This window comes from Capricornis sumatraensis, chromosome 9 (assembly GCF_032405125.1).
Source record: "Capricornis sumatraensis isolate serow.1 chromosome 9, serow.2, whole genome shotgun sequence".
Taxonomy (NCBI): Eukaryota; Metazoa; Chordata; class Mammalia; order Artiodactyla; family Bovidae; genus Capricornis; species Capricornis sumatraensis.
The window spans coordinates 64,430,084-64,450,485 of NC_091077.1; the positions used below are offsets into that span (position 1 = coordinate 64,430,084).

Here is a 20,402-nt window from a genome sequence, read left to right on the forward strand (position 1 = left end):
GCTTCTGCTGGCTGAGGGGCTGGGGGAGGGGGTGCTGAGGAAGGCGGGGGAGGGTGAAGGGGACTGGTAGGGCTGTCCCTTTCGGGAGCAAGCTCCAGGTATCACACCCCCTCACCCACCCACCCACCCATCAGCACACCCAACCAGGAGGCTAAGGTGAGGATGGGGAGGCAGGGGGCCATGGGGAGAGGAGGTCAGCTGCGGATCCTGGGAGCTGGCTTACTGGTGGGTATTAGCATAGCGCTGGCTGCCAGTGTGAAAGTGAGGGGGAGAGCGAGGGAGCAAGGGAGGGAGCGAGAGGCAGGCGGCGAGGAGAGAGCAGAGCAGAGCAGAGGGGGAGCTGCGCTCAGCTCGCAGGAGGACAGGCTTCTCTTTTCCGTGCTCAGTTAATCTGGCTGTCAGTTGGTGTTAACGCTGCAGTTTAAGCGCTCGCTTGGATTCCAAGGGAAACAGACAAACCTCGCAGAAGGCAGGCAGGAAGCAAGCGAGGACGGAAGGAGCGGCAGGAGGAAAAGAATCGGCAGAAGAGAGAGAGGAATAAAGGGACGGGGGGAACACCAAATCTATGACTGGACCTGGGCTTCTTTTTCGCCAATGCAAAAAGGAATATGCAGCACATTCTTGCCTTCTTCTGCACCGGTTTCCTGGGCGCGGTAGTAGGTGCCAATTTCCCCAACAATATCCAGATCGGTGAGTGAGGGGGGCAGCCTGGGGTGGGACTTCATGGGTCTGGCCAGTTCTTTGAGGGGGAGGGGGTTTGTGTCCTCCCCCACCCCCACTATGGGCTGTTGTGCTGGGCTATCTTACCCCAAGCTGTCCAGCAGAGATGTGAAGGCTTGGGCGATGGTGTGGGGAGGGGGCTTCTCTGGATGGGATATGGGGCAGAGAAGCAAAGTGTGCTCTGTCTCTGTCTCTCTCTCTCACACACACAGACACATACACACACACAGGTCCTCACACACCACTCACACTCTAGGCATAAGCATGTGAAATGGAGGAACCACTGCTTTGGAGAAAAAAAAAAAATCAGGCTCTAACAAGGAAAGAGGTGGTAGGTGTTTAAAGAGTTAACTCCATGGCTTGGTAGATGGTGCCTCATTTCATTTATTTATATACATATGAGTGGTGTGTGTATTTATGTGTATGATTATGTATTAAATATACACATTTATATTTGAGAGAGGCAGTGATTTTTCCTCTGGGGGAGGGGAAAGAGACCCTCTAAAAGAAGGAGTGAAGGATGCTGGGTTCATTGCATCCACTAAAATAATCCTAAAAAGCCACCCCCAACCCCAGGCGAAGGGGGCTCTCTCTCCCACTCTGGACTCTCCTAGCTGCCTCTGTCTGCTGTTTGCCATGCTGGGCTGGGGGTTCCCGCTCCTCCGATTCTGGAACTTCCTAGCCTGTTTTCCTCCCCCTACTCCCTCAATCGCCCACTCCTCTTGGATTTTCTGTCCACGAGATGGTCTGCCTTTTACACACACACACACACACACACACACACGTCCCCCTCCCCTCCTCTTAGCTTCCCCATCACTGAGCTCCAGCCTCACAACTTGGAGGCAGGTTTCAACGTGATGCCGCATGCTTTTCTTGTTCCCCACTTCCCCTTCCTTGTTGTCATGCTTCTCAAAGAGGACCCCCACCCTCCCTGAATTTATGGGACAGCGGATAGATACTGCTTCTCCCAGTAATAACGGGTGAAAGACAAACAAACAGGAGCAGTAACACCAATAATGACGCGCGTCCACAAGGGCTCGGGAATTCAGTATGACCAGCATCTCAGGGCTGTTTGTGTCCCGGAATCCAGCAAACTGCTTTGCTTGAAGGCATCTTGCTGGGTCTGGGTGGTTTACTCTCTCCAGATAGAGGCAGGGCTCCACTAGGGACAGTTCCTGTTCCTAGGAGTTTGTGTTCTTTGTGAGCATGTGTGTTTGTGGGGCCATGTGTTGAAGGTGGTCTTTTGTTGGGCACACATTTGCTACTGTACTCTTTTGGCCTCTCCAGCGGGCTGGCTCTGAGGGTAGCTCCAATAGCCACAGAGCAACTTGCTTTGTTTTCTGACACCTGTTAAGCTATATCCTGAAGTGTGTCTGTGTATGTGTATTAGTGCCTTAGACGCAAAACAAAACTTCCTGCCTCCGGAGACACTTCTCTTGCAGCCCAGCCTATAGCCACCTACCTCCCCACCCCCACTCACTCTCCTTCATTCATTGCAGGGGAGGAGGGAGACTGGGAAGTGTTTGGGGTGTGGTCATCTTGCGGGGTGGGGGGGGGGTGGAGCATCGGAATCAAAAAGGAGTGTTTTGTTTTTACTCTTTAAAATGGAGGCATATGACCATGGGTAAATCATTTGCTCTTACGAGTGGCATTCTTTATGCTGGTACTTATGTCTTACCCATACTTTGCTGATTGGAAATACTTGTCTTCAGATATGTGTACTTGCTTTCTCCAAGTGCATCTGTGTATATTGCCATGGATGTATAAATGCACGAGATGTTTTGTGTACATATCTGTGGTATGCTTATTTATGTATCTCTGCAGATTTTTTGTGATATTTAGCCCAAATTTGATTTCAAATGGTTGAACCATTGTTTTTATTTTCACATAAAAGGTTGAACTGTTAAGTTATGGAACACACACTGAAAATATACTGTCACCAGACAGTACTTCATTCTACTTGCACTATCTATAACAAAAGCCTTACAGTTTATTTACTGGTTGTTAAAAACAAACACACATCTACTGTATAGGAAGTTACAAATGCATCATATTGGGATTGGGATTTCTGAGGAATCTCAGATTAACTTCTATGTAAACACTCACTATAGTTCAGTCTCTGGAAACTGCTGATTTCAGTTCATAGAAACACATTTTAATTTATTTACATGTCGACAGTAAATACGAAGGTAAGGTGTGTACTCATGTTGCTTGGAACAGGAGCCCCACCAGGCACCTCTGGTTCTGCTTTTTGCTAGAATAGAATGCTAGCATCCTCTGGACATTCCTGAGCCCCCACATCTTCCAAGTCCAAGGTGTTACCATGCAAATACACACAATGGCAACCCCTTATGTAACAAGTCACTCCTGGGATCATGAGTGATGAAAGAACCAGCGAACACTCTGTGCAGATAATCAAGAGTTTTTCAGAGGAAATGAATAAACTGTAGAGGGCTGGCAGACAGGTCTTGCCAGGTCAAAGACTACAAGGGTCAAAGTCAAAGAAAGGGTTACAGCGCAAGAGAAGCTCACAGGACCCCAGGGCTAGAGTTCACTCTGTAACACGCATTAATACTACTGCCTGTATGGCTCTCTAATGAGAACTGGGTCTGATACAGGAAAAACTAGACACGGCTAGGGTTTATGTGCGCACAAGAGCATAGGCTGCTTAAGCGGTTTGCTTGAGCGAGAGGGAGAAGAGAAACTCCACAATTCTGTTTTCTCTGACCTGAACTGAGTTGAGGGGTGAACAATCAAATCTTTGGGCAGAATGACAGACAATTAGAGGCTTCATCAATAAAAGCTCACCTGTAGAAGTTGAAGTCCCAGGATCCAGTTGAGTCCAAGTGAATTCTGATCCCCAGAATCAGGCAACAACTAGTGACTCTGACCTGGGGAGAAGAAATGGGCCCATCTGGGGTGGGCTGTTGAGGAATCAAACTTATCTCTAGCCCAGATACCATGTTGCATTTTCTTTCTTTGCAGGGGGATTATTTCCAAACCAGCAGTCACAGGAACATGCTGCTTTTAGATTTGCTTTGTCACAACTCACAGAGCCCCCAAAGTTGCTCCCCCAGATTGATATTGTGAACATCAGCGACAGCTTTGAGATGACCTACAGATGTAAGTAAATGCTTCTATTTCTGAGAATTCTTTCTGCGATCGACCATTAAAGGGAGGTGGTGTCGCCAAAACGTTGAGTTGTCATCCCTTGTCTTAAGAGAAAGCACTCCAAGAAAACTGTCCAGGGCCTTGTGAGTGATTCTGTTCATTGATATTTGAGATCCTGCAGTGCTTCATGGAATAGGTTTGCATTCTCGCTGTCTGCTAACTCTGAATGCCAGCCTGATGGATACTGGGGTTGACTGCATCTCCCCTAAACTCGCAGAGGTTTTCTGGTTTACTTGAGAGTTTCATACATAGGAGACTTCTGAGAGGCGTAGAATGAAAAGTTTTGACTTGGAGAATGTGGTTTACAATACTTACGTCCTTCCTGTGCACAGTTAAAAGAAAAGGCCGCTAGATAAGAAAGGATACCTGAGGTGTCTATTTAGTTTTCCATTTTTAGAAAGGACCGATAATTATTTTAAAATCTGAAGCCTACATTATTTCCAAAGTGTTTTGAAGTGACTGATGGCTTACATAGTTTTGGGGTGGCATTTGAGCACAAAAAAGAACAGAGGTGACCTCAAGAAGGAGAAAGTGACAGTGAAGTCGTTCAGTCCTGTCTGACTCTTGGTGACCCTGTGGACTGTAGCCTACCAGACTCTTCTGTCCATGGGATCTCCAGGCAAGAATACTGGAGTGGGTTGCCATTTCCTTCTCCAGGGGATCTTCCCCACCCTGGCATTGAACCCAGGTCTCCTGCATTGCAAGCAGATGCTTTACCCTCTGAGCCACCAGGGAAGCCCAAGTAGGAGAAAGGAGAGACGAATTTCAGCCATCTGAACTGAATGTATTACAAAATGCGGGCAACAAACACCATTCTGAGTTTTTCTTGACTACCGGGTGAAAAGGAAACCTGTATGGTGGCATGACTGCCATTTTAAGACAGCTGAAAGCACAAAATTTAATCAGTAGCGACATTTTCCCTCCAGGGATTAAGCTCACATGGGAATTGATGGCATAGAAGTATAAACTGAATGGGCAAGAACAACTTGAAACTGGATTAAATTGGCACTGTAGGCTCTGGGTGCCACTGTGGCCTCGGTTGCTTCTGCTGAGCTGTGGATGGCAGAAGGCATGTACCATATTCCCTCCGTCTCTTTGCCATGGTTCCCCTCTTGACAAGCTCTCAGTAATTTGAACTGAACATGCCTTGAAGGCTCAAACAGAGAATTCAGCATTCTCCCTATTCCTAAGAATACTCAAAAGATAATGTATATGCAGATTTCAAGAATTTTAATTATTAATCCAACAACTGGAATTATTATTATAATTACTTTAATTACCCAGCCATAAAGAAGAATGAAAGAATGCCATTGGCAGCAACATGGAAGGACCTAGAGATTATCACATTAAGTGAAGTCAGAGGAAGACAATCATATGATATCACCTATATGTGGAATCTAAATAAATTATATAAATGAACTTATTTAGAAAACAGAAATAGACCTACAGACATGGAAAACAAACTTATGGTTACCAAAGGGGAAAGTGGGGGTTGGGGGGTATATTAGGAGTTTGGGATTAACAGATACACAAGACCATACATAAAATGGATAAGCAACCAGGATCTACTGTATAGCCCAGGGAACTATATTCAGTGTCTCGTATTAACCTATAATGGGAAAGAATCTGGAAAAGTATATATATACAGCTTCCCATATACAGCTTTCCTGGTGGCTCAGTGGTAAAGAAGCTGCCTGCTAATGCAGGAGACACAGGAGACGCTGGGAAGATCCCATGGACAGAGGAGCCTGGTGGGCTACAGTCCATGGGGTTGCAAAGAGTCAGACCTGACTAAGTAACTGATCACACATACACATGAAGTGTATATATATATATGTGTGTGTGTATGTGTATATATATGAATCACTTTGCTGTACACCTGAAGCATTGTAAAGCAACAATACTTCAATCAAAAAAATTATCATTATTTCAGATCCCATTTACTGAGGACTTATGGTGTGCCAACAACTATTTTATGGACAATTATAATAACCTTCATTACATTTATTGAGCATCTACTATGGCCCAGTAATGCACTAGTCACTTTTCATGTGTTGGTTTATTTAAGTTATTTTATTTAATCCTCACAGGATCCCTACAGTGCTCTATGTTATTAATATCTTCCTTTTAGAGAAGTTGAAACTAAGGCTGCAACAGGTTATACAACTTGCTCAGGGTCACCTAAAAAGTAAATGGTGGCCTTGTGAGCCCCAGGTCCTTGTTCCTGGGCACTGTGATAGATACACAGATCCCATGGTAACTAGATCAATTTTACTGAGATTACCCAAGAAACAAAAGGGAGCATTCAGACTCTTTACAAGCAGTGACCTGATAAAGCCCCTAAGGAGGAAACTTTAAAAAGCTTCAAATTGTAGCTACGGTTTTGCATAGGAGTGACCTACTGAACAAATAAAACAGCAATTCTACATTTTGGTAATGCTGAAGTTAAAAATCTTGTCAGCTGTGTTACTCATTATCCTTGAAAAAGAGCTGAAGTTTAATTGGTGAATTGTAGTTCTGTGAAACCATCTCCCTGGAAAGCAAAAATAATATTGAGTAGGTATTTGGTTATTAGACAACCTTCATTTCTTTCAATATGGATTAAAGGAGAATCTTTAAGGGGAAGACTTAGGTGTGGCCATCAGTGTCTCTAGGAACCGCCAGAGACCATGCATGCCTTTCTCATGTATGTGCCTATGCTTATCTGTTCCCTGGACAGAGGCTCCATAGCTTTCGTCATTCTCTCCAAGGGGTCCATTTCTCTAGAAGGACTACAAGCTTAGGGAATCTGGAAGAAGCAACGGCTGGCATGTGTATTCACTCACACTGCTGAGAACTGTCTCCAGCAGAGCTTGGTGGAAAGAGATGTTAACTGGTATTCTATTGTCAAGATGTTGACCGACAGGACAAGATAATAAATGGAGGAATGTTCTAAGGCAAAAAGTGATGCTTCTATACTGTTATCTTAACTACCTAAGACGATCTCTAATAGGGTTGCTGTCCATTTACTGAGAGGATTGAAATGTGATCAGGGTGTTATCCACTGTGGTTAGTGAACCTGAATAGAGTAGATCTGGGTTCTTCAACTTGATTCCTGCCAAATACCAGAGCATAGGTTTCTATGAATTTGGTCATTCTTTAAATGTTATGAACGGATACGGTTATTGGAAAAACAGAGACGATAAAAGATTTTTGTTCTCGGTGGTTTGCAGTTCAGTGGGGACACTGCTCAGGGGATTGCCTGAGAAACAGTAATGCTATTTTGTTCTTAGACCTTTAGTTTCTTCTCTTTAGTTACGGGAACTGAGAGAGTACTAGGCAACTGGGGTGGTCTTGGTGACATTGTAATTCCCAGCCTGCCTGGAAGATTCTCTGTTAATTATCATATGAGATTAGGAAACCCTCTGGGGCTGTGCTCACTGTGGTTCACTAGTCTAGGAAAACTGACTTATATCCCAGTTTGGATTGAGTGAAAAATATTGAAAGGAGCAGAGAGGTTTTAGGTACAATGCCTTAACTAATAATTTATTGAAAACAGGAAAAAAAAAACACCATGATATTCGGGTTTAATTTCATGTGCTTTTTGATATCTGGACTAGTAGTTAACCTTAAAGTAACTATCCCAGTCTTACCTGCAGAAAATAACCAAATCTTTATTTTTTCACCGTTTTTCCGGTCATTTGATTGTTTTCCTATACGTTTTGCTATTCATGATCCCTCCACCAGAGGGTGGAGAAGGGAAAGGAGAGGAAGCGTAACAGGAACTATTCCTGCTAGGTGTATTAGCAACAGGAGCCTGCTTAAATAGGCAGAATGGTGCTTAGAGTAGGGGGTGCAGGAGAAAATATAGCTAATACCTCCAGCCAAGAAGAGAGTTCTACGTCTTCTTTGCATCCCATCTTTCCTGCTCTCCTTCTCTGCCATCATTAAGGGGTAAAGTCACTGAATTGGCAACCCAAATGCTTTAGGATCTCCTCTGAGTAGTCTGTTGGACCTCCCAGGTGGTACCTGGTGAGCTACAATCCACAGGGTCACAAAGAGTTGAACACAACTGAAGCAGCTTAGCATGCACGCACACTGAGTACTCTTCCAGTCTCACAAGGGCAGGAGTTGAGGAGTCTGTCCATAGAGATGGTAGTTATGGACCAGCTATTCAGCCTATATTAGTGTCTTTATAACTATAAATAAAGGGGCAAATGAAATACTAGCTGGGGTTTCCATTAGATTTCGGAGGAGCATTGTTGCAATGATTTTTAATATTTATGTATTTATTTGGCTGCACCGGTCTTAGTCACAGCATGCAGGATCTTTAGTTGCGGTATTCAAACTCTTCATTGCTGAATGTGGGATCCAGTTCCCTGACCAGGGATCGAACCCAGGCCCCCTGCACTGGGAGCACAAAGTCTTAGCCACTGGACCACCAAGGAAGTTCTGAGCACTGTTGCAACTGAAGTCTTAATTTTCATTTATCCATCCATTTACTTGTTCAGCAAATACACTGAATTTACACTGTATGCTCAGCTCTGTGTCAGGTGGTAGGAACACCATGACCAACAAAGAAGACACAGTCTCTTTTCCTGTGGGGGGAGACAGTTACAGATTAGCTGAGAGATCCTGTGCACAAAAAATTCACCCAGGGAGCTTGTTTAAAGCAAGACTCAGGGGCAGACTCTAGACTTTCTGAATCAAAATATTCAAGAGATAGCCCTGGGGAGATATGGTAGCAGTCAGTATGGCAATCACACTTGGAGAAATTCTTTTAAAAGTCTTGCATTCCATTAACAAGCATTTTTTGAGCCCTTAACCAAGCCCAGGCATGGTGTTAAGTACTTGAAATGCAGACAAAATTAAGACATGTTCCTTGCCTGGCAGGACTTTATTCCCAGTGAAATCAACTCTGCCGTAAAGAGAAAATTAAAATGTAATGTAAATGTTATAGCTCAGGTGGTAGAAATCCACCTGCAATGCAGGAGACCATGGTTTGATTCCTGGGTCAGGAAGAAACCCTGGGGAAGGGATAGGCTACCCACTCCAGTATTCATGGGCTTCGTTGTGGCTCAGCTGTAAAGAATCCGCCTACAATGCAGGAGACCTGGGTTCGATCCCTGGGTTGGGAAGAACCCCTGGAGAAGGGAAAGGCTAACCACTTGAGTATTCTGGCCTAGAGAATTCCATGGACTGTAGAGTCCATGAGGTCACAAAGAGTTGGACACAACTGAGCAACTTTCACTCACTCACTCACTCAAACGTTACAGCATCCATTAGCATGGAGGATCAGGAGATGCTTTGAGAAGTGGGGTCAGCCTCTCAGAGGCTGGTGGTTCAACTGAGTTTCAATGATAAGCAGAAACATTCGAGGAGGTCAAGGGCGGGGAGCAGAAAGAGGCGAGATAAGTGTGTCTCGGGCAGGAGGAACAGCATATGCCAAAGAGAACTCTTGACCTAGTTCTTCACCTGCTCTGACCTCCTGTGGTACTCCATGCTGGCCTCTCATTGGCCAGTTATCAAACTCTGCAGAAGGGGTCATCCAATGGCCATCCATAAGCCACCGTCAGCAAAGTGTTTAAGAAGCATGGAACTGCACACTGAAAAGTGGACGTCTTAGCTCTCTTTGAAATTTTAAACCATTTGGCCACACTGGACCCTGGGTCTATGTAGCCCCACTTGACTAGAATGGGAGTATCCGACCTGGATGGCTTCTTTCTTAAACAGCCCACTACTCTCCTTGTCTTCACCTGCGTGGCTCCTGGAAGCATTGAGTTTTTAAGTCCCAGCTGATTTGTCCTGCAATGTTGCCGGTGTTGTGTGTTTATAGGTCAGTCTACCACCAGAATGTGAATTGCTATTCAGAAAGACCATGTATAGATATTGTTTGGTGTGGCTGAGAACACCTGGCACAGGACTGACACAAATGAACAAATGTTTCCAAGAATCAAAGAATCACACAGCATAGATGCTGGAAGACGACATGACAATCAGGTTGAGGTCAGTGTGCCTATTTGCAGAGCATCTCCCTCTGATGTGGATCTACTTAGGAAGCCCAAGGGCATTCTTACAAGACGTTAGGCACTGGCAGCAGACACATGCCTTCTTAGTTCTTGCTGAAGCATCCCTCATCTTTTTCAGAGCTGCAAACTGAAAGTCCAGGGGCTTGTTTTGCTTGACTTGCACCATTCTTTTCAAACTTTGGCATAAAAATCCACATTGCTGGCTGCTCTGAAAAAAACCCGGGGCATCAGACAACTCTGGACCCACATTCCTGCTCAGCTCCTATGGTCTTGAGCTGAGAAATGCTGCCTGATTTAAGTATAAGGCATAATCTCTCAAGTTTACCAAAGTCCTGCCTGCTCCTATCAGACATGTGACCAGTATAACAAAATCACGTTACTCGGCTGGAACTGTAAGCAGGCCAATGTGCTTACATACACCTGATTAATATCCTTCAGCATCTGCCATTTTATTATTTTATTTTAATAATATCTATTCCTCAGTCTGCAATAAACAGTAGAGGGCACAAAAGATATGTAACTCTTGCTTTCAAAAGATTGGTCTAGGGAATTCCTTGGCAGTCCAGTGGTTAAGACTCCATGCTTCCACTGCAGGAGGCTCCAGTTCGATCCCTGATCAGGGAACTAAGATCTCATAAGCTGTAAAATACAGCCAAAAAGCAAACAACTGGCTTTCATGTAGTAATTTTAAAAATGGAGGACCAGTGGGATGGTAAACAAAGATTATTTTGAAGACCCATCACGTAACAGAGACTTCATACATGTCATCTTATTTACACTTTATAATAATCTTGAGAGGCTATTATTCCCATTTTATAGATAATGCTGCTGACAGTGAAAATGATTGTGTCTTCTCCATATTACACAGTGAATATAAGACTCTAAGCTAATATGTGAAGCCAGGTTTGCAGACTCCAAAACTCAGTGACCTTTCACCCTTGTAAGATCGAGGACATAAAAAACTGAAATGGCAGGAAAAAAGCCCAACACAAGACGTGCCAAAAAGAAGTGAAGCTCATGATTTAGGATTAAGTGCGAAGACTTCCAAGGCAGAGGCGGGTGGCTGTGGATAAAGAATGAGTATTGGGGGAGGTGGAAGCGGGGTAGGCATTTAAGGGAGGAGCAGATCTTCAGAGTGTCATGAGAGGAACATTTTTGAGTGAGTAAAGTCACAATAATTCTCCTCCCCTCATCTCTACCACTACCGTATATGATTGTTTTGCAATCAGGGTAGAGAGTTGTTGTGGTGTTTGTTTTGCGAGGTAGAGAGTTTGGATTTTGTCTCTTGTATATACACTCAGTTACATGGCAGATGTCTTCATTGCTTGGTTTCTCCATCTTTATCTATGCCCTCACTTTGAGATACATGGGCCCCAACACTATCTGTGGGTGACTCTTGATAACATTGATGATTGTAATTTTTTTGTTCAGAAACGTGTTTATGAACATCACTTCCTCTGATTAGTTTGAAGACTTCGGTTGAGAAGGGTGACATTACTATTTTCTTGGATGCTCAAGAGAAAGTAGTTACATAGGACATTTGGAAAACTAAGGTTTGTTTATTTGTCTATGCATTCCTTCAAAGCTCTTTTATTATTGCCCCCCGCCCCCCCCCGCATGGAGTATATGTACCACTATGGCCCCCTTTCATACCCTTGTAGACTGCATTTATTGATTACAGAATTTTTTTCCATTGAATCTAGACATAGCCTTAAATTCCCTCTCGCCGGAGCATTCCAAGCAGCTACTACAAATTGCTCAGAGTTGCAGTTGATATACAAGATAAAATCCATTTGCGGAACTGGGGAAAATAAAATGCATTAGGCATTGATTCTCCCCTTAAGGAGCTCAGAGAAAATAGGCATGCACAAAAAAACTGATATATTGGAGAGGTTCTCAGCACTCCCTCTCTCTCTCTCTCTCTCTCTCTCTCTCTCTCTCTCACACATACACACACACACACACATGATCAGAGGAGGGAAGGAAAACATCCAGTTGAAGGAATCAGACCAGGTTTCATAAAACGAGTACATTTGAATTGAATTTAGAAGGGCAGGTAGAATGTAGACGGGAAAATAGGAAGATACACACACATACATATACATACACACACACACACCAAGTTCAACCACTGTAAAGTATATTGGATTGAAACTTACAGACATGGGCTCAAATGCCAGACTATGTCCTTGGATCATTCATGTGTAAATGACGCAGAGGACCACTCCCAAGCTTTATGACATCTAAGAGTCCTTCTTGGGCTGTATTTCTATGATAAGAGTGAACAGAAAACTCCAGCGATAAATTAAAATAAGATGCTTTTGTACCAGCCTTTAGTTGGATGGAGGCTCACTAAACAAATTGAGACTCTGAGAAAAGCTCCAAGCCTTTTCTACCAAGTTGCACAGTCAGGCTACATTTGTACATATAAAACAGGTATATTAAGCCAAACGTGGGCCTCAGGTGCATTCATTCAATATTCAACAGATATGCTACATTTAAAATGGACTTTATCTCTTGGATAAAATGGATAATAAACAAGGACCTACTGTATTGCACTGCCAACTCTGCTCAATATTATATAACAACTTAAATGGGAAAAGAACTTGAAGAGAATTGATATATGTATGTGTATAACTGAAGAACTCTGCTGTAAAAACTTTAGGTAAAAATTATCACAACATTGTTAATCAACTATGAACAAACAAACATGAAGTCGCTCAGTCGTGTCCGACTCTTTGCGGCCCCATGGACTGTAGCCTACCAGGCTCCTCAGTCCATGGAATTTTCCAGGCAAGAGTACTAGGGTGGGTTGCCATTTCCTTCTCCAGGGGATCTTCCCAACCCAGGGATCGAACCCAGACCTCCCGCACTGCAGGCAGACGCTTTACCTTCTGAGCCATCAGGGAAGCAACTAGAAATCAACTATACTCCAATATAAAATAAAAAGTTTAAATTCAACAGGTATTTATGGAGTGCTTACTACTGTGAACAAGAACAGAAGGCAACCCCATGCTCATGGAGCTTACTGGCTAGTAAGGGACACAGCTATTCGTAAACTAATCATACAAATAAATATGTGAAAGAAAGGCCATGATTCGATGGAAGCACGTTACAAACGAACCAGCATTGGGCAGAGAGATGAATAGGCGTCTGAGCTGAAAACTGAGCGCTTTCAGCAATGTGGTGCTGAAAACAGGAGGAATATTCTAGAAGCATTCTGGGCAGAGGACTGGTGGGGGGAAAGGGATGTGGGAAGTGTGGGGCTGGAGAGGGTGGCCCAAGTCAGGCTTGGTGTGCCCTGTTATGGATTTTGATCTTTAGCCCAGGAGCTGGGGAAACCTACTGAAGGGTTCCAAGCAGAGGAATGCCATGTTCAGATCTGTTTTCTCACTGGGAATCAGAGGCTCCAGAACACTTGACCACTTTCGTGCTCCCTGGAGACTTTTTGCTAATGCAGCAGCAACTATTGTTCCTTTACTCCTATCCCCAACTTGGGGTGGAGTCTCGCAGATGGGCAGAGGGATGGGGACGGACAGCGGGGAAAAGGCTGGGCATAGGGCTGACTCTGTGGTGTGTCTGTGATGTACTCTTGGAGATTAAGCTGATTCAGCAGAGGGCCAGGAAATCTGGTGAGTGTGTGTGCAGAGGCAAAGACTCATCTAGAACTCCACTTAGTATTATCAACAGGGAAGGCTAAATGACACTGAATCCTGCTCTCCACTCAAACCAGGCAGTTCAATGGTCCTCAAACTCATACTGTTTCCTCCACCTACAAATTCCTCCTCGCACATCCCCTTGTCAAAATTCTGTCCTTCTGGTGCATCCTAGTTCTTATACCATGCATGATAAGCTGCTTCAGTCGTGTCTGACTCTGTGACCCAGTGGACTGTGGCCTCTAGGCTCCTCTGTCCATGGGATTCTCCAGGTAAGAATACTGAAGTGGGCTGCTATGCCCTCCTCCAGGGGATCTTCCTGACCCAGGGGGCAAACTGGAGGTGTCTCTCATGTCTCTTGCATTGGCAGGCAGGTTCTTTACCACGAGTGCCACTGGGACCCTCCTAATCCACCCATGTACCCCTCTTCTCTGCCCTGTGGCTCTTTGTGTCTTCCTCACAGCAGATGTCAAATTTAACCCTGAGTTTTAGTTACCTGGACCCTTATTTTATCTGCCCGGCTGGACTAAGCAACTTGGGGGCAGTGACTTTGTTTTTTTAGCTTCCCATGACAGACTCTACCAGAGAACAGTGTGTGGTGGTGCTACTGAAATGAATGAGTGCATGAATGTACAGCTGTATATTGAGAAAAAAGTGAAAGTGTTAGCCACTCAATTGTGTCTGACCCTTTGTAACCTCACTTACTGTGGCCCACCAGGCTCCTCTGTCCATGGAATCCTCTGTCTAGGCAAGAATACTGAAGTGGGTTGCCATTCTCCTCTCCACATTCTCATTTCTCCACAGAATCTTCTCAACCCATAGGTCAAACCTGGGTCTCCTATATTGCAGGCAGATGCTTTATCATTTGAGCCACCAGGGAAACTGGATATTATGTAACATCAATGGCAGGGATGAAAATAAGGCTGCATTATTACTGTTTACAGGGTAGCACTTTGCTACAATGAGTTTTGAGAGTTTCAGCGTTGTAAATTCCTTTGGAAGGCTATTATAGCTATGTAGCTGAAAGTGGGGGATGAAAAGTCCAATCAAAATTTCACTCCAGTTTCTACTGGATTGTTGTCAGTCAGGGTCCTAAGTAAGGTATATATACATAAAAATAGCACTAGGTCATGTCTGACTCTAGTGATCCCATGAACTGTATCCTGCCAGGCTCCTCTGTCCATGGGATTCTCCAGGCAAGAATACTTGAGTCGGCTGCCATTTCCTTCTCCAAGGGAACTTCCCACCCCAGGAGTTGAACCCAGGTCTCTCCCACACTGTGGGCAGATGCTTTACCAACTGTGTAAGTAAGGTATGAGGCTCCATTTTCTAAACAATGGATTTCAGGTTCAAGGCCTGGCTCTGCCATGGATGCCCTGCTTGGGCACGTCAGTTCTCTTTTTTGAACATCAGTTTCTTTCAAATGAAGGTAATAATTATAGCAGTGATGCATGGCTATTTTGAGAAGGAGTAAATGATGGTTGATTTCAAATCAACTTCCCACTCCATAAGATGCTGAGCGGTAGATACTTTTTTCCTCCCCTTTTCACAGATGAGGAAGCAGAGTTCTCAGGGGAGTGAGTGAGGCAATGGCCTGGGTTTCTGGTTCCGTCCCTAGACATGTGCGGCTGGGCTGGGAGTGCTTTCTTCATTTCACTCTATGCTGTGTCTACTCAGACCCTTTTGGATGCTGCAGCTTCGTTTCTGTGGCAGCAGCCCCCTTCCTCTCCTGATGTCCATGCCTGCTGCTTATGCCACACAGTCCTGCGTACCTTCAAGGGAACACAGCTCTGTGCCAGCTGGGGTCAGAATGTGCAGAGCACAGAGGTTACCAGAAATCTTTCTATATCCAGCCAGTCCCGTGACTTTTCTGTAAGACAGCTTGCTGTCCTGCAGGCACAGGGAAGCCCAAGGTCACCAGAGCTCTGGATCCCAGAGGATGCAGGCAAAACCAGGGTTAATGAGGGAGCTGGAGGCTAATGACATTACATGGAATCTCTAGAATGGAAAGGAATTTTTTGAGAATAGCTTTTATTTTGTGTACAAAAGTAATTGTGTGTATTATAGAAACCACATGGACAGACACACCAAACACAATAAAATCTGTATAATTACAGTACTAAGGATAAACTTCCCATCTTTTTCTGAATGTGTCAATTTATAAATTAAGAACTAGAGGGGTGGGAGAGAGACTCAAGAGGATATAGATGTATACATATAGTTGATTCACTTTTTGTACAGCAGACACTAACACAATATTGTAAAGCAATTATATTCCAATAAAAAAAATCTAAAAATTAAGAATATATTTATATTATGGCTTACTTTTTAGAAGACATTAAAATGAATGTGTAATGTTGAAAATAACATGTGTTCCACTAAGTTTTTTTAAAAAGCCATTTTATTAGCCAGTAATTTATTTCATCTATCTCCTTTTATTGAATACCTAGTTTATTCCCAAATGTTTTTTTTTCTAAAAATAATGCTATGATGATCATCCCAATAAAAGTTTAGCTGTTTGTATGTATCATTCTGATTTTAAGAGCATTAGAGAATCAGTGGGACAATTTCCAATGAGATTTAATACAATGGCATATACAGGAATTGAAATAACTTGTTCAATGCCAACTTTGACATTGCTTTGTATGACCTTGAGAAGTTTTTGTGTCCAGTTTAGTTCCTAGATGTGTAATAAGGAGTTGATAATAATATATTCTCAAGGCTATTGGGAAAATGACATTACTTACATTAAGCAGCTTGGAAAAATCAGAAGTGCTAGGCAAACACAGTGTAATATAATTAACTAGGTGTTTAATCTATTAACATAGCGTATTTGGCTTAAGAAATTACGCAACCCCATTTGGGCAGTGAGTAGTCACGACTCTTTTGGTGGCAAGCGGTAGAGAACTGGAGAGTTTTGATTTCAGCTAGATGCAGGAGCTTGAATGACAACATCAGGACAGAGAGAAACCCTCTAGATTTGGGGCTTTGCTTTTCTCTAATTGACTTTACACTCAGGTGACAGTTCCCAGTATACAGCCAGCCTACACCTGTCCATCTCAAAATCCAGTGGAAAGGGAACTTCTTTTTTGCCCTCTGTTCCACAGAAGTCCTAGATCTGATGTCACTGAATAAAAATTAGGACATATGCTCATTTCTGAACATGGCACATTGGCCAGCAATTTACATTCTTCAGGTTGTTCTTTTTTTTTTTTTTAATTAATTTTTTTTATTTAATTTTAAAATCTTTAATTCTTACATGTGTTCCCAAACATGAAACCCCCTCCCACCTCCCTCCCCATAACATCTCTGTGGGTCATCCCCATGCACCAGCCCCAAGCATGCTGTATCCTGCGTCAGACATAGACTGGCGATTCAATTCTTACATGATAGTATACATGATAGAATGCCATTCTCCAAAATCATCCCACCCTCTCCCTCTCCCTCTGAGTCCAAAAGTCCGTTATACACCGCTGTGTCTTTTTTCCTGTCTTGCATACAGGGTCGTCATTGCCATCTTTCTAAATTCCATATATATGTGTTAGTATACTGTATTGGTGTTTTTCTTTCTGGCTTACTTCACTCTGTATAATCGGCTCCAGTTTCATCCATCTCATCAGAACTGATTCAAATGAATTCTTTTTAACGGCTGAGTAATACTCCATTGTGTACATGTACCAAAGCTTTCTTATCCATTCATCTGCTGATGGACATCTAGGTTGTTTCCATGTCCTGGCTATTATAAACAGTGCTGTGATGAACATTGGGGTACATGTGTCTCTTTCAATTCTGGTTTCCTCGGTGTGTATGCCCAGCAGTGGGATTGCTGGGTCATAAGGTAGTTCTATTTGCAATTTTTTAAGGAATCTCCACACTGTTCTCCATAGTGGCTGTACTAGTTTGCATTCCCACCAACAGTGTAGGAGGGTTCCCTTTTCTCCACACCCTCTCCAGCATTTATTGCTTGCAGATTTTTGGATCACAGCCATTCTGACTGGTGTGAAGTGGTACCTCATTGTGGTTTTGATTTGCATTTCTCTGATAATGAGTGATGTTGAGCATCTTTTCATGTGTTTGTTAGCCATCCGTATGTCTTCTTTGGAGAAATGTCTATTTAGTTCTTTGGCCCATTTTTTGATTGGGTCGTTTATTTTTCTGGAATTGAGCTGCATAAGTTGCTTGTATATTTTTGAGATTAGTTGTTTGTCAGTTGCTTCATTTGCTATTATTTTCTCCCATTCAGAAGGCTGTCTTTTCACCTTGCATATATTTTCCTTTGTTGTGCAGAAGCTTTTAATTTTAATTAGATCCCATTTGTTTATTTTTGCTTTTATTTCCAGAATTCTGGGAGGTGGATCATAGAGGATCCTTCTGTGATTTATGTCAGAGAGTGTTTTGCCTATGTTCTCCTCTAGGAGTTTTATAGTTTCTGGTCTTACATTTAGATCTTTAATCCATTTTGAGTTTATTTTTGTGTGCGGTGTTAGAAAGTGATCTAGTTTCATTCTTTTACAAGTGGTTGACCAGTTTTCCCAGCACCACTTGTTAAAGAGATTGTCTTTACTCCATTGTATATTCTTGCCTCCTTTGTCAAAGATAAGGTGTCCATATGTGTGTGGATTTATCTCTCGGCTTTCTATTTTGTTCCATTGATCTATATGTCTGTCTTTGTGCTAGTACCATACTGTTTTGATGACTGTGGCTTTGTAGTAGAACCTGAAGTCAGGCAAGTTGATTCCTCCAGTTCCATTCTTCTTTCTCAAGATTGCTTTGGCTATTGGAGGTTTTTTGTATTTCCATACAAATCTTGAAATTATTTGTTCTAGTTCTGTGAAAAATATGGCTGGTAGCTTGATAGGGATTGCGTTGAATTTTTTTTTTTTTTTGATTGCGTTGAATTTGTAAATTGCTTTGGGTAGTATACTCATTTTCACTATATTGATTCTTCCGACCCATGAACATGGTATATTTCTCCATCTATTAGTGTCCTCTTTGATTTCTTTCATCAGTGTTTTATAGTTTTCTATATATAGGTCTTTAGTTTCTTTGGGTAGATATATTCCTAAGTATTTTATTCTTTTTGTTGCAATGGTGAATAAAAGTTGCAGGATATAAAATCAACACACAGAAATCCCTTGCATTCCTATACACTAATAATGAGAAAGTAGAAAAAGAAATTAAGGAAACAATTCCATTCTTCAGATTGTTCTAAGATTATTCACATGACTTCTTAGATCTTGGGGTGGTAAGAAGAACCAAGTGGACTGTTGGATTCCTTCAGCCTTTCCAAACTACATGGACATAAGGGAGGAGTAATTCCTCCAAAGGAAGTTAGGATGCTGTTACCAGAACAATGAACATTAGATACTCAGTAGACAAAACACACACACATGCACACACATGCACACACACACACACACACACACACACACACACACACACACACAGGTGTCCTCCTATGGCACGTGTCTTCAGAAGGGAAAATTCAGAGTAGATGGAGCTAGACCAAGGGTCAACATGGTAAAACAGAAAAGAACCACCAATGAGAGAGGCACATACAAGGGATGGTGGTTAGAATGGCAAGATCAAGGCCAGTGCAGGCAACAAGTTTGAAATCCAAGCAGACTCATGGGTTAGTCAAAGCTATGAGGACTCTCTGCTAATCCCTGCTGAGCCTAAGAGCAAACCCTTGTTCATGGAGCAGTTTCAGGAAGCCCACATGTGTATGGCTGGGGGTGTCCCTCCACACCACTCACTGATAGAATGAGTGCTGTCAGGAGCCCTAACTTATCTGGTGATCTTGAGGTTAGCCATACTCTCTCTGAGTGATCAAGACATTCTCTGCTCTACTCAGACACCCAAGCTATTGTGCACAAACCCTTTAACAGTTCCTGTTGGAGTCTTGGCTACAATTCTGATAAGCCCACACCACCAGATGGTAAGTTCTTCTAATTGGTTCTATCTCTTCTAGTTTTTGGCAGGAATGAAGCCTTCCCTATGCCTCAAGATGGGGGATAGAAACAGCCAGGAAGAAATGAAGGAGGTTTTAACCTCTGTTAAACAGACAGAGATCTTAAGTTAGTTCTTGTTCAAGGAAAACAGAGTGGTATTTTTTTTTCTCCACTTAAGACTGTGGATTCACCATGGACTGAAATTCTAAAATGAATGCGGATAAAACACAGGATTCTAACGACTGAAAAACGGTTTAGATAGAAAAGTCAACTGGTCTTTCAGCCATTGATATTTATGGAGCATCATGGTAGAAATAAGTGTTTATTTGGTAATCATTTCTTCTCCAAACTCCTTGGGAAGAGTATATCTCTGGTTCCACTAATGCTATATTTGGTCATGTGACTTGCCTTGGAAAAAGGGATGTTTGCATGTTTCAAGCAGAAGTCATTGAAAGAACATGTTCTAGAGAACCATCTGCTCCCAGAAGAAAGATAAATGCAAAAAACAGGTGCTACAGTCAACCTACACACTGAAGTCTGAAGGAAAGTCATCTCAACTGGCTGGCAGACTCATAATACTAAATACTCATTGTTATATACCATTGAAAATGGGGTTGTTTGTTATGCAGCAATAGCTGACCAATACAAGCAACCACTATATGTTCCACACTTTGCTAGGTACTGAAGGAACAATGAAGAGTGAAAGATATAGTCTTGGTTCCCACAAAGCTCATATTCTATAGAGATATAGGAAATAAATAACATTTACAAATAAAAGCTAGTAATAGAGATTATATCTATGGTCATTGAGAAAACAGGATGTAGTGGCAAATAACTATTGTAGAAGAAAACACCTACTTTGGATTAAGTGGTCAAGGAAGACTTCCCCAAGAAGG

General features: G+C 42.9%; 1 protein-coding gene across 6 annotated transcripts in view; it reads left to right on the forward strand.

The window, feature by feature from the left end:
* The first annotated feature begins 608 nt into the window (after positions 1-608).
* The window catches only part of GRIA1 (glutamate ionotropic receptor AMPA type subunit 1), a 349,422-nt gene continuing 329,628 nt past the window's right edge, over positions 609-20,402 (forward strand). For 4 of the 6 annotated variants that reach the window (XM_068981166.1, XM_068981165.1, XM_068981167.1 and 1 more), the window contains exons 1-2: positions 609-690; positions 3,706-3,843. In XM_068981166.1, coding sequence (XP_068837267.1) covers positions 609-690; positions 3,706-3,843 — 220 coding nt within the window. Of the gene's footprint in view, positions 691-2,048; positions 2,092-3,705; positions 3,844-20,402 lie in introns of those variants that run through there. The other 2 variants (XM_068981171.1, XM_068981169.1) reach the window with 1 other exon arrangement.